Consider the following 14,641-nt stretch of genomic DNA (forward strand, 5'->3'; position numbering starts at 1 on the left):
AGCTAGTCTCAGCTTACACCATCAGAACACTCAGGTTGTGCAGTGCTGAATCAGGCCCCAGAAGCACAAGCACAGAAATTCAGGGAGCCCTTGGGTAGAAATGTGTTTAAGGGTCCATGTACCCTTCTCTTTACCCATTGTGTAAAGCTAGACACACTAGCAGCCCTCAGCACGCAGTTAAGGTGATGCTGTTTTTTAATACTTAGTATTGGCGTACACATGGTTTTCCCCATACATTGTAAATTTCCTTGCTTTTGTTTGCGTCTCACACACAGCTTTGTGCACTTTTAATGTAATTTTATTTAATACCATAAAATGTGCTTGTATAGTGAGAAAATAAATGCAACATAAGATACTGAAAGTCTTACCTCAAATATTAGATAACTTTGAATATGACAATGCAGTAGTTTAAAGTATGCTAACTTACCAATGAATATAACAAAGTAATTTCAGGTACAAAAAGACTTTTGAAGCATATGCCATGTGGTTTATATCTAAGGTTTTAAACTTTTTTCCCCAGCAATCACTCCCTTTCAACAAATTCTTATTTAGAAATAAACGTATTATTTTACAAACAAGAAAGAAAGAAAGAATTTGGAGTAGTCAGCCATGGGTTTTCAGGTTTATATCCATCAGAGTCTCTTGGTATCCGCCTGGTGATGACCCAGCCACATACCAGTACTATTCACAGAAGAAGTCAATGGCCTGAAAGACACAGTCATTAGAAAAATGAGCAAAGGCTCTCAGGCATTGTTAGACCAAATAAGAACTGGGTATAAACTGAATCCAGGTGCAAAATACATTTTGAAAAGGTAAGCAAGGAGAAGCAAATGTTAAATAATTACCACCTTAAAATTCTACTGTATAAATCATGGAACTTGTCTCAGAACACTAGAGAAGAGTTCCATATTGACTAGATAATGCTTTTTACTAAGCCTTTCTGGTTTTGTTTCTCTTTTGTTCTTTCATTTATTATGGCTAATCAATGGTTGCTACACACTGAGCCACATTCAGTCCTGGTGTAATATAGTGGCCTGCCATGGACTTCAGTGGAGATGTGGCCACTTTATAGTAGAACTAAATTTGGCCCTTTAAATTCTTGTAAATAAAACTTGCTTGATAAAGTACAAGTCCTACCAAGTAACTGTTCAGTTAATTTATCCATAGAAATACGTTCTGTGAATTTCCCCTGGACCACACCTGCTAATAAAATACTTTTGAACACAAAAACAATGATGAAACACATATATAGCTTGAAGAGGATTTTTCAAATCCTGTTTGAATGGAGTCATACATTTGAAGAGAAAAGATGGTTACTCACCATAGTAACTGTTGTTCTTCGAGATGTGTTGCTCCTATCCATTCCAGTTAGGTGTGCGCGCCGCGCGTGCACGGCTCTTCGGAACATTTTTACCCTAGCAACTCCGGCGGGCCGGCTGGGCGCCCCCTGGAGTGGCGCCACTATGGCGCCGAATATATACCCCAGCCGGCCCGTCCGCTCCTCAGTTCCTTCTTGCCGGCTACTCCGACAGTGGGGAAGGAGGGCGGGTCTGGAATGGATAGGAGCAACACATCTCGAAGAACAACAGTTACTACGGTGAGTAACCGTCTTTTCTTCTTCGAGTGATTGCTCCTATGCATTCCAGTTAGGTGATTCCCAAGCCTTACCTAGGCGGTGGGGTCGGAGTGAGATGTGGCAGAGTGTAAGACTGCGGAGCCGAAGGCTGCATCGTCTCTGGATTGCTGCACCAACGCGTAGTGGGAAGCGAAGGTGTGGACAGAAGACCAGGTGGCCGCTCTACAGATGTCCTGGATGGGGACATGGGCCAGGAAGGCGGCCGACGAGGCTTGCGCCCTCGTCGAGTGAGCGGTGAGGAGGCATGGTGGCACGCAAGCAAGCTCGTAGCACGTCCGGATACACGCCGTTACCCAGGAGGAAATCCGCTGTGAGGAGACCGGCTCGCCTTTCATGCGATCGGCAACCGCTACAAACAGCTGGGTCGAACGCCGGAAGGGCTTTGTCCGCTCGATATAAAAAGCGAGGGCCCTGCGGACGTCCAGGGTGTGAAGCTGTTGCTCCTGAGGTGAGGCGTGCGGCTTCGGGAAGAAGACCGGGAGGAAGATCTCCTGATTGACATGGAAGGCCGAGACGACTTTTGGGAGGAAGGCCGGGTGCGGGCGAAGCTGTACCTTGTCTGCATGGAAGACGGTATAAGGTGGACCAACCGTTAGGGCACGAAGCTCGGACACTCGTCTCGCTGAAGTTATAGCGACGAGGAAGGCCGTCTTCCATGACAGGTAGAGGAGGGAGCACGTGGCCAAAGGCTCGAAGGGGGCTCCCATAAGCTTGGCCAGAACCAGGTTTAAATCCCAGGTCGGGGTAGGACGCCTTGTGGGTGGATACAACCGGTCCAGGCCCTTCAGGAAGTGGGAAACCATATGGCTCGAGAAGATAGATCAGCCTTCTATGGGTGGGCGAAAGGCGGACACAGCTGCCAGGTGTACCTTCAAGGAGGAGACCGCGAGACCTTGCTCCTTAAGGTACCAGAGGTAGTCCAGGATTGTAGAAAGAGGGACTAGGAAGGGATTAAGGCCGCGCTGGTCACACCAGAGGGCAAAGCGCTTCCACTTCGCGAGGTAAGTGGAGCGGGTAGAAGGCTTTCTGCTTTCAAGCAGGACTCGCTGTACTGCCGCCGAACAGTCCCTCTCCGCGTGGGTCAACCACGCAGGTACCAAGCTGTGAGATGGAGGGACTGCAGGTCCGGATGGCGGAGTCTGCCGAAGTCCTGCGTGATGAGGTCCGGCCATAATGGGAGGGGAATGGGCTCCCGAACGGAGAGCTCGAGCAGCAGGGTGTACCAATGCTGCCTCGGCCAGGCCGGAGTGACGAGTATTAGGTGAGCTCGTTCCCTCCGAAGTTTGAGCAGCACCCGGTGGACAAGCGGGAACGGAGGGAAGGCGTAAAGGAGGTGATCCATCCAGGAGTACAGGAAGGCGTCCGACAGGGAGCCCGGAGAGCGACCTTGGTAGGAACAGAACTGGTGGCACTTCCTGTTCTCCTTGGAGGCAAACAGGTCTACCTGGGGAAAGCCCCACTGTTGGAAAATCATGTGTACCACGTCCGGTTGAAGGGACCACTCATGGGCGAGGAAAGACCTGTTGAGGTGGTCCGCTAGCGTGTTCTGCACTCCTGGGAGAAAGGACGCTTCTAGGTGAATCGAGTGGGCCACGCAGAAGTCCCACAGGCGCATCGCTTCCTTGCAGAGGAGAGAGGAGCGGGCGCCGCCCTGCTTGTTCACATAGAACATTGCCGTCGTGTTGTCCGTGAGCACTGCGATGCAGCGGCCTTGCAGGCGGGTGCGGAAGGTGTGACACGCCAAACGGATCGCTCGCAGCTCCCGGATGTTGATGTGAAGAGCGAGCTCTTGGGGCGACCAAAGACCTTGGGTGTGAAGGTCGCCCAGGTGAGCCCCCCACCCCAGCGCTGAGGCATCCGTGGTCAGAGTGACGGATGGGCGAGTAGGGTGGAACGGGACTCCTGCACACACTACCTCTGGGTCTAGCCACCAGCTGAGTGACTCGAGGGTGGGCTTCGTGACCGTGACCACCATGTCGATGGGGTCGCGATGTGGGCGGTACACCGACGCTAGCCAGGACTGGAACGGGCGAAGGTGGAGTCTCGCGTATGCGGTGACAAACGTACAGGACGCCATGTGGCCCAGGAGGCGGAGGCAGGACCGAACCGTTGTCGTGGGAAAGGTGAGGAGGTCTCGGATGATGGAGACCATCGTCTGGTGCTGAGATCGTGGGAGGCAGGCTCTGGCCAAATTGGAGTCGAGAACCGCTCCAATGAACTCCACCCGCTGCGACGGAGTTAAGGTGGACTTCTCGGCATTAATAAGAAGACCGAGATGTCGAAATAGAGACAGGATTTCTGTCATCTGGTCCGTTACCAGCCGCTGGGACGTTCCGCGAACCAGCCAATCGTCGAGATACGGGTAAACGTGTATATGACGACGGCGGAGGGCTGCGGCAACCACTGCTATGCACTTGGTAAAAACCCTCGGCGTGGTGGATAGGCTGAATGGCAGGACTGCGAACTGGTAGTGCACGTTGTTGACTACGAAACGCAGGTAGCGTCGATGGGGAGGGTAAATCGCGACATGGAAGTACACGTCCTTCATGTCGATGGCGGCAGACCAGTCTCCCGGATCCAGGGAGAGAATGATGGTCCCCAGGGTGACCATGCGAAACTTGAGCTTGAGCAGGTACCTGTTGAGCTCCCGGAGGTCCAGTATTGGACGTAGGCCTCCTTTCGTCTTGGGGATGAGAAAGTATCGGGAATAGAATCCCCTGCCCCGCATGTCGTGAGGCACCTCCTCTATGGCCCCCAAGCTCAACAGAGTCCCGACCTCTTGTAGGAGGAATTGCTCATGAGAGGGGTCCCTGAAGAGGGACGGGGTAGGTGGGTGCGAAGGGGGGGGGGCGAAACAAATTGAAGGCGGTAACCAGACTGGATTGTTTGAAGCACCCAGTTGTCCGTTGTTATTTGGGACCACGCCGAAAAGAAATGGGAAAGGCGGTTGTAAAATAAACGGGTAGGATCCGGTACAGAGACTGATGGGCCGTCCTCGGGCGTCCCATCAAAACGCCTGTTTGGGGCCCTGGGGGGCCTTGGAAGGCAGATGGGTTTGGTTGCGCCGGTTGCCCGATGGTCTACGGCGATTCAGGCCGGGCCGTCGGCTTTTATAGGGACCTGGGCTGATTAAAAGGCCGGTAGGGTTGTTGTCTGAATGACCTTCGCTGGGTTGCAGGTGTATGCATCCCCAGGGTTCGGATGGCTATGCAACCGTCCTTGAGGGTCTGGATTCTGGAATCAGTTTTTTCAGAAAACAGACCCTGCAGGGTGTACTTCACCTCGGGCGGCAGTGTGGAAGACTGTAACCAGGAGATGCGCCTCATCGTCATTCCTCAGGCCAGGGTTCTTGCACCCAAGTCTGCGGAGTCGAGAGCGGCCTGGATGGAGGACCTGGGCGACTTTTTCCCTTCTTCCAACAACGCCGAGAACTGTTGGCGGGAGGCTGTTGGGATCAGCTCTGCGAATTTCACCAGGGACACCATGATGTCAAAGGTGTACCTGGTGAGGAGGGCCATCTGGTTGGCGATCCAAAGCTGGAGACCACCTGCAGAGTAGACCTTGCGGCCCAACAGATCCATACGCCTCGCCTCTCTGGACTTCGGCGCCGGGGCGGGCTGGCCATGCCTCTCCCTGTCGTTGACCGACTGGACGACCAACGAGTCTGGGGCAGGATAAGTGTACAAGTACTCATACCCTGTGGGGGGGACAGAGTACTTCCTTTTGACCCCGCGGGCGGTGGGAGGGACGGACGCTGGTGACTGCCAGATGGTAGTGGCGTTTTTCTGAATGGTGCGGATGAATGGCAAGGCCACCCGCACTGGAGCCTCCGCTCCAATCACATTCGTCACCGGGTCTTCGTCTTCCGTGACCTCCGCCACGGGGAGGTCGATAGCCTTTGCCACCTGGCGAAGAAGGTCCTGGTGGGCCCGCAAGTCAATCGGTGGAGGGTCAGTCGTAGATGCCCCGGCCACCGCCTCGTCTGGTGACGACGACGAGGATAGTCCTTGAACCACAGCCTCCGCAGGTGGTTCTTCTAAGGGGTGGGTGGCTGAGTCGGGCCAAAGATGCCTCTGGGGATCAGGTGGTAACTGAGCCGAACCTGGTGGTGAAGGGGGCGGTCTGCTTATTGTGGCCTCCGGTACCCTGCGTTCAGAGGCAGGGGCCCTCGGAGGGAAAGACATCCCTTGAGTCTCGTACTGGGCCCAGGGGACCCAGAAGCCCCACTGCTGCGCACCCTGGGCTTGACCTTGCAGGGCAGCCGGAAGATGACCGTTGCTGCCTGCCCCCGAAGCGACCGATGAGTGCCGAGATGGCCATGGGGGTGCGGAGGCGCTGATGGACTGCGCCGTCGAGAGTGGCAATCTGTCCCCAGACGGTGCCGAGGATCGGTGCTGGTCGTCGCGGTACCGAGATGGCAAACGAGACCATCGACCGCTGTGGTGCCGGGAGCTCAACCGGGATCTCGACCGGCGGTGCCGGGAGCGGCTCCGGGAGTCACGGTGCCGGGAACGGTGCCGGGAATCGGACCTTCGTCGGTGCCGACGGGAAGGCGATCGGGACCAGGAGCGTCTCCAGGAGTGCGACCAGTACCGCGATGTTGAGCATTACCGGGACTGCGACTGGCGTCAAGAAGGCGACCGGTACCACGATGGGGAGCGGTGCCGGGACCTCGAGCGGCGCGACGGTGATCGTCTTCGGGACCGGGAGCGAGACCGGGACCTGGAGCGCCGCCTATTCCGTCCGTCCGGGGCAGGGGGCCGCATCATAGCCGGCTTACCCGCTGACACGACAGCCCGCACCGGCGGTGCCGGGGGCCGGAGGCTCGGTGCCTCTGTGAGCTCTATGAGCTCCCTCGCCGTCGAGAATGTCTCGGGCGTGGATGGCAGCTGCAGCTCGACCGCGGTCGGCACCGGGGAGCAGGGTGGTACCGGACTCGACGGCCCTTGCGGCGCCGGAGTCAATGGCACGGTGCACGGCCTGTGCACGGCCACAGCCGGTACCGGAGGTGGTGGCTGGGCTACGTGACCCTGAGGATGGGTCTGTGCAGCTGCCTTCGCCGGCTTACGCTTCCTCGATGGTGAGAGGGAACGGTGCCGGGTCGCCGGTGCCGCTTGCGGAGGACGAGAAGCCCCGGTGCCAGAGTGGCTCTGGGCCGCCGGTGCGCTGCGCGCCGATGAAGACTTCGGTGCCGACGCGGTCGGTGCCGGGGGCTGGAGCGTTGCCTCCATGAGGAGCTGTTTCAAGCGAGTGTCCCGCTCCTTTCGTGTTCGGGGCTTAAAGGCCGCGCAGATAGGGCACTTATCTGTACGGTGAGTCTCCCCGAGGCAGCGCAGGCAGGAGTCGTGCGGATTTCCGACCGGCATGTGCCGCTGGCAAGACGCGCAGGGCTTAAAGCCCGATGCCTTGGGCATGAGCCCGCACCAGTTGCGGAAAAAGAGGGGTAAACCCCCCTTATTCCCTTATCCTACACTATACTAACTAACTTATTCAACTATCTACACTAAGTACTCAAACAACTATATACATACAAAAGAGGTGAACGCTAGGGTTGTGGAGGACAGAGAGCACTCCACAGTTCCAACTGGCCGTCACGGGCGGTAAGAAGGAACTGAGGAGCGGACGGGCCGGCTGGGGTATATATTCGGCGCCATAGCGGCGCCACTCCTGGGGGCGCCCAGCCGGCCCGCCGGAGTTGCTAGGGTAAAAATGTTCCGAAGAGCCGTGCACGCGCGGCGCGCACACCTAACTGGAATGCATAGGAGCAATCACTCAAAGAAGAACATGGCTTACTATTCAATATTAATGAAGGTAATTACCATAAACCTGTTCAATGAAAGATGTTTTACGGTTTTAATGAAAGTGGTTTTAAAGAGACAAGCTACCAAGCAATCTGAGTCTCTGTGCCAACACACTAGCTTCTGAGAAACCAAACATCTGCTTCACAGTGTAATTGAGGGGTTTTTATGTGAATATATTACAAGTCTTCAGTAAAGTTAAAAATTCCATGGGGCAGCGGAAAGCTTGAGAAACGACAGTAGTCTGATACAGTGCAACAGAAGGATGTGTTTTAAAATAAACATTTGAATATGTTTCCAATCACTTTAATTTTGTGTATTAACGCTTTCTCCTTATATGAGTAAACAAGCTTTTCTCACACATGGGGTGGAGGGCATGTAGATTATACAAAGTGCCTTTAAAATTTGCTAAAACTTTCCTTTTCACTGTTTTGGTTTAGTAAATTGAGAAGCATTTATATTTTAAAACAAAAAAGTACTGGGTGGTTTTAGAAAAAAAGCCCTTTTGGTGTTAAAAAATAGCCTGGAATGCTTTGTCTAATATTGAACTGAATTGAGAATGAGTGAATTTTCACATGTAGTTGAAACCTCTTCCCGTTCCCACTGCAGTAGATAGCAGAACTCAGTCAGGCTGCTATCACATAAGCAAAGTGAAGCATGTGCTCATGACAAGAATTCTCTATAAAAGAGACAGATCTCTATTTGTGTAAATAATTAACGGAGACTGTGACAGTATAGGGTGCTCACGAATATGCAGCATGATACTCCGGCTCTCTAGGACCAATAAAACTTGCTATACGCTGCAAATGGAATCTTGTGTGCAATGCATCATGGGCTTAAATCTACATCATTCAAGTCAATAAGAGTTTTTCAATTGACTCAAATGGGGAGCAGGATCAAACTCTACATGCAGCTCTCAATGGTGCCTAAATCTTAGCAAGATCAGGGCCTAAATTATGAGTTCAGTGGGGCTCCTCAACAAAATATTGGAAACAGGATCGGGCCCCAGGTATTGTGTGTGGCTCGGCACTATTACAGTCAACAGTGGGATGGTGTAGTGCATGGCGATGATTTGTTCTTAGAGCAAATTAGCATTACACAGTGAGTATATTTATGTAACCCCCCTGGCCTTTTGCAGATTCCTTACCGTTGTAGGGATTGTCTTATTAGCTTCTTGATAAACATGCTGCTCCGAGACTAAATTGCTAGGGAAGTAGCCAACTGTTCCCATCTGGTCTTCATACTGCTCACCATACACCTTAGAGCAAGAAAAGCTATAATTAGACGCAATAAAGCAGCCCACATCCAAATTAAACTAGTTCAAGTTTTTGTCAAAAGCAGCAATCATACTCTCTCTCTCTCGTCTTGTGGTCTTTTGGTTTTCATGCTACTTGATTAACTAGGACAAGATTTTTTTCAAAAGGAGGCATGAATATAAGCACCCACGACTTCAATAAGTTATATTTAGGATACATTATTTGTAAGATCTTCCAGATAAAAGTGGAGTGGCAGTTTTATTTTCCTTTAAATGAAAGGTTGGAGTTAAGATTTAATGATCCATTGTCATCAAAGTGTCTCTTCCCAGATTTAGGTTGCTGTAAAATCTTTGCACCTGCAGAAGAGCATTGGATTTTATTTTGATTGCTTCAGTGCATTTAGTTCCATTATACAATATTTTAATAGGTTATATGGTCTCTCAATATGAGAGAGATTTTTATCAATGCTTGTGAAGTTTGGATTGGAGAGTTTTGTATATTCGCTTTTTTTAAATCTCAGATGCAGTCTTTAAAAAAGCCACAAGATTTATTTTCGCTGCTTAAATCTGCTTTTTGAAAAGCGGATGTTGACAAAGAAACATTACTAGCCAACTAGAGGTAAATTAATGCTTGTATAAAGAAGAATTTCATCTTACACTTCCAGCCCAGAACTCTCCAGCTTCTCTCTCTTTCACTAGTTTTGAATAAACATAAATCAACTGCCCTTTTTTAATATTAATGAACCTGCAGTCGGGTGCGTTGTAATCATCTTCTGCTCTGGCAAGGGAAATGGTGTCTGCAATGGAAAAAAAGGAAGTGGATAAAGCGTATATATTAGACTATCAGAGAAAAGGCTGCCAGATTTCATCTTACACAATTGTCAGTCTGTACTAAGCAAAGTAAAGTAAAGCCAGAGACACTCACTTTATCAAAACATTAGCTACAACGGTGTGCTCAGAAAAATGTTTTTAACTATACCTACCTTGGATTATTTGAAACAAAATCCTTGAAAAAGCAGTATGTGGAATATAAATTAATTTCACATGTGGTTTTGCCACATTACATTTTTTTTAAAAGGTACAAAGAGACCGATATAATACAGCAAAGCTAACAAGCAGCTCGTTCTTACATTTCAAAACCACACACAACTTTGTATATAAAAAAAATTAATTTTGATCATATGCTCTACTAAAGTTTAAACAAAAATACTTACAAACACACTCCTCATCAGCACAGAGCTTTTTGCTGGCAAGTTTGTCCATAAAAATTCCAGTCACACCAGGATATGCAACTCCAAGGCATAAAAAGAGTATAACCAAATCAATAGTTAGTGTCATTTTTCTATCGGTGTTCTTCTTTGCTAGCACTTCTCTCTCAAATGCATGTCAAGTCTGGTAATACTTATCTTTTATGGAAAAGCTAGACATCTGGACAAACATCCCTGACCAATGGGAAGAGATTAGGTTAACATTCCACTACTTTAAGAGGAACCACAGGGCCCCAGGGGACCCTCACGTTTTATTTACCAAATACAATTCCTTTCCAAAGCCTTTTTGTACCATTGCTTCAATAAACTGCTGTATTAGAGAGACATTCTATACTTTCCTGTAGGCCTTCGTTAAGTGTAATATTCTTATCACCACCTAAGGCAAAATTTGTCTGAAGATGAAAAAAAATAAATCAGTCCCTGTTAAGCAGCAAATGAAATAACATCCCTTAAAGTCCATAAATCCTTGATTCTCATGAAATGTACAAAAACAATAAAGTCAGAGCTTTCTGGGGCAGACTGTCTCTGTGTCATGTTTCTACAGAGCCCTTAGGCACTACTGCAAATATAAATAAACCTAGTCTGTGGCACAGGTAGTTGAATCTCAGTGAAAGGCTCTGTGCATTAGCAAATTACATTTGAAATTTAGGCACTGCACATTCATAGCGTGGACAAAGCTTTAATTTCGTTGGGTGCTCCAGTTAAAAAGCAAACATATTTAACAGCTTATGCCAGAACAACCCTCCATTCCATCCTAGTTTACATAACTGCAGTATCCTCACAGCATGACCTTGCACCCACCAAATGCGTGAGGTCATGTCTTGCATGCGACCGTAGAATCACATTCCTCCCTGAAAATCTCACAGCATGCTGTTGCATAACTGGACTCTCACTGGAGAAGTTGTGCACTTGAGGCACTGAACTGCATATGTTGTAATGGATTGATCTCTACTCTTTGAAGACAGCTTTTTAAAGGTCAGCACATTTAAAATCCAGTATGTTACACAGGAAGAAAAAGGTGATAATAAAGAGAACAGTGGCCTTCAGTCATACCACCTATTTCTATGATCCCCACCATTCTCACAAGTAATGGAAGGCTAAGGCAGCTCAGTACTTGCAGGGGAGATCACTGACCTAGGTACACCTGATAGCAGTTTGGCAAGTGATTATGTGGCACTCTTGGGAGAGTCAGTTCTGAATCAATGCCTAAGTGCCCCCCCATGCTGATAAACGTGCCATTTTTCAGGTAAGGAACAAAACAGCAGTGACTGTCAGCTAGTTATTACAAATCCTATGGGATTCTTCATAAAGTAGGAATGTTAACACTGTCTCCTTGCAGTGTGATTGTAGCTGTGTCAATATTAGACACAAGGTGGGTGAGTTAATATATTTTATTGGATCAGCTTCTGTTGATGAGAGACAAGCTTTCGAGCCACACAGAAGCTTTTCTCTCACACCAATAGAGGTTGATCCAATAAACAATATAACCTCACCCACCTTGTCTCTCTAACACTCTCCTTGTCATATCCTGATGATGTTAATTACATTCTCCCTGATCTTCTGGTCATTTCCTTGCTCTCCATCTCAACGTGAAGTTGACATCTAGCTGCTCTTTGTTGTATCTCAGCACACTCCTTCCCAAATTATGTACCATGGATTGGTCTAAATGCTAAACCATATGGGAGACTATTACATGCATCAAAAAGGTGGTGGAATCCCTAGTTCAGAATTAGGGCACATACAAAAATGTCCTCCCACCCTTTTTAGAAACAAAAAAGAAACAAAAACACTACATCAGAAAAAAAAAGTTATTCAGACATTCATGGCAAATATGCATCTGACCAGTTGTCTTAGGTCAGTAATTGCTAAGTGGAACTTTCAATCGTGTGTGCTCAAGTAAATTACTGCAAAAGATATGGGAAGTATGAATATACTATTAGAAGAGGAATTTTGCAATTTACTTTGGGGTGGAAAGTGAAAAGTCCTCCCATTGGAGTCTCCTTTAACAAAATGAGAATTTATATACAGATCACGATAGGTCCTACTGAAATATAGCACAGTCTCCTATTCCACAACAATTTTTATATACCAATATCAAATCAAGAAGCATACAAAAAGTGAATGTGTCTTGTTCTAAAGTGGCTTCATGCTCTCCTGAAGATGCCAAGTTTTGGTCAAACTAGCAATTATGGTGCAGATTTGCTTTGGGAGCAGGTAGGTTCTGTCTATTCACTAAAGGTACCGTGTTAATTTTGGTTAAGGGCGTAGTCCTCAGAGTAGCTGGTGCCTCCATCAGAAACAATAGCACAGGCCTGGGCTGCCCCTTCCTCCCCGCAAAAAAATCCCATGAAAAACCCACGCCAGACTCACTCAACCACACCTCACCCTTATCCAAAGTATTTTAGTGGCCTAACAGGTCCAGACGTTAAAGATGTGGGGAGAGCTGAAGGCAAGTCTGACACCTGTTTGTCCAGATCTACATTGACTAGGTCTGAATGTCCAGGAAAGTCTGCAGTACAAATTCCCAACAGTTCCAGTGCAGGTTTCATCCAGAATATAAATGTGTATTTTAATTGAGTTTCTTTATTCACTTGGTCTATAAAAATGCGTTAGCAAGAATGGGGATCATGCAGCATTTATCTAAACACTTCACAGTCTTCAATGTATTTACCCTCACAACATTCCCATGAGATACAGAAGTGCTGTTATCCCCAATTTACAGATGTGGAACTGAGGCATAAAGATGCTAAGTGACTTGCCCAAGGGTCACAAAGTCTGTGACAAATCAACTTATTGAACCTGGGTCTCCCAAGTCCCAGGATTGCATTTTAACATGCAGTTCATTTAGGACCTTACAGTGATGGTGTATAGGGGCTTGTAGTCACACTGCTGTGATCGATGCAGTGGGTGTCGATTTAGCAGGTCTACTGAAGACCCGCTAAATCAATGGCAGAGTGCTCTCCGGTCAACTCTGATACTCCAGAAGAGTAAGGTAAGTCAACCGGAGAGTGTCTCTTGTTGACGCAGCACAGTGAAGACACCGTGGTAAGTCGACCTAAGCTACGTCGACTCAGCTACATTTACATAGCTGGAGTAGCATAATTTAGGTCAATTTACCCTGGTAGTGAAGACAAGCCCTTAATGTCATGTATTAAAAAAACTGACTCCAAGTTCCTATTTTAGTCACAATGGTTTGAAATAAAATGGGATTCAGGAAATCCTACCTAACAAGAGACAAGGCTGCATGCACCATTTTCTTCTTCCTCTTATTCACTCCCGGTGGAACATAAGGCGTCAACCATTCTCCTCCATTCGTTTCGTTCTTGAGCGAGGCAGCAAATTTGTAGGTTATGGCCAAAAAATTTACTGTCCTGGATATTATGCCCTGCATTGCTGTCACCTCACAGTACATCTATCATGCAATGTAAGCCCAGGGTTCGAACTCATGCTCAAGTTAAGGCTTAGCCATTTATACAGGGGTGCATGAAACCATACCTGCCGGGATAATAAGAGTGAGCAGCATGGAAGAAGGAAATTTCATGGCATGAATTAAATCTGAATGACACCATTGGTCTTGAATGTAGGTAGTGAATATCTTACAGGAAACCAGCCTCTGTGATGTCTGGGAAGAGTTGGGATGGAGCTTTAGATTTACACTCACTTTTTAACAGGGCTGAGATTTTCAAGGCTGTCTAGGAGATTTAGACATCCAAGTCTCCATAAAATTGACTGGAATTAGGCATCCAGTTCCCCATAGGGAGTTTCCAGTTTCATGTACATTATCACAAAGTTTCTCCAATGAAATATACCTGGTATGTGTTTGGGTTTGAGCTGGTACTTTATAGTGTCTGCTCGCTGAGGGTAAGTTAGAAAGCATTCATACTTTTTAGATCGTTCCAGATTAGGGTGACCAGACAGTAAATGGGAAAAATCAGGATGGGGGTGGGGGGTAATAGGAGCCTATATAAGAAAAAGACCCAGAAATCGGGACTGTCCCTATAAAATCGGGACATCTGGTCACCCTATTCCAAATAATCCTTTTAGATGACCACAATGTCTGTTATGTCCCAGTCACTTGGTTACTGCTGCTTCATAACACATCCCATGAATCAGGCTTCCAAAAATCATGCAATTGACTTAAAATCTTGAGATCGTTTAAAAAATAACACACCCAGCGTTTAAAGAGGGGGCAGGGAAGTGTAATTCTGTTTTGTGAACGATTTTTATAGTTCAGAATTTGATATCGTAAGAAGGCAAAACTATGGAACACCTCAAAAGTGAGGCTGTCTCCATTTGCTTCCTTCTTCTGGCTCCCCCTTCCCCATTTCATCAAACACAAACAGCTTGTTTTCAATCTAAGGCCTTGTCTACACTACAAGACTATTTCGAATCAACTTAGTTCGAATTTGTGGATTCGACCTTATGAAATCGAATTTGTGTATCCATACTAAATACACTAATTCGAATTTCTGAGTCCACATTCACGGGGCCAGCGTCGACTTTGGAAGTGGTGCACTGTGGGAAGCTATCCCACAGTTCCCGCAGTCTCCGCTGCCCATTGGAATGCTGGGTAGAGCCCCCAATGCCTGCTGGGGGGAGAAATGTGTCGAGGGTGGTTTTGGGTAAGTGTCGTCATTGAACCGTCAATCACAACCTCCCTCCCTCCCTCCTTGAAAGCGCCTGC

At 48.0% G+C, this 14,641-nt stretch overlaps 1 protein-coding gene across 3 annotated transcripts; it reads right to left on the reverse strand.

Moving 5' to 3' along the window:
• Nucleotides 1–324: 324 nt before the first annotated feature.
• On the reverse strand, nucleotides 325–13,698 carry OTOR (otoraplin). Of its 3 annotated transcripts, XM_039531790.1 has the most exons (5): nucleotides 13,182–13,698; nucleotides 9,904–9,981; nucleotides 9,347–9,486; nucleotides 8,582–8,692; nucleotides 325–705 (listed from the first exon to the last, which is right to left on the reverse strand). In XM_039531790.1, the coding sequence occupies exons 1-5, from the start codon at nucleotides 13,201–13,203 to the stop codon at nucleotides 682–684; spliced, it is 375 nt and encodes a 124-aa protein (XP_039387724.1). In that variant the 5' UTR covers nucleotides 13,204–13,698; the 3' UTR covers nucleotides 325–681. The 3 variants fall into 3 exon arrangements, with proteins under 3 accessions (XP_039387724.1, XP_039387725.1, XP_039387723.1); XM_039531791.1 differs by lacking the exon at nucleotides 9,904–9,981; XM_039531789.1 differs by lacking the exon at nucleotides 13,182–13,698 and having other exon boundaries at nucleotides 9,904–13,059.
• Between the last annotated feature and the right edge of the window lie 943 nt (nucleotides 13,699–14,641).

Source organism: Mauremys reevesii, linkage group 3 (assembly GCF_016161935.1).
Source record: "Mauremys reevesii isolate NIE-2019 linkage group 3, ASM1616193v1, whole genome shotgun sequence".
NCBI lineage: Eukaryota > Metazoa > Chordata > Testudines > Geoemydidae > Mauremys > Mauremys reevesii.

Coding starts and splice junctions, on each gene's coding strand:
- OTOR (XM_039531789.1), bottom strand. CDS start 10,027: ATGACACTAACTATTGATTTGGTTATACTCTTTTTATGCCTTGGAGTT. Junction 8,693..9,346: donor GAGAGTTCTGGGCTGGAAGT/GTAAGATGAAAT, acceptor TCTTGCTCTAAG/GTGTATGGTGAGCAGTATGA. Junction 706..8,581: donor ATAAGACAATCCCTACAACG/GTAAGGAATCTG, acceptor TGTGTCTTTCAG/GCCATTGACTTCTTCTGTGA.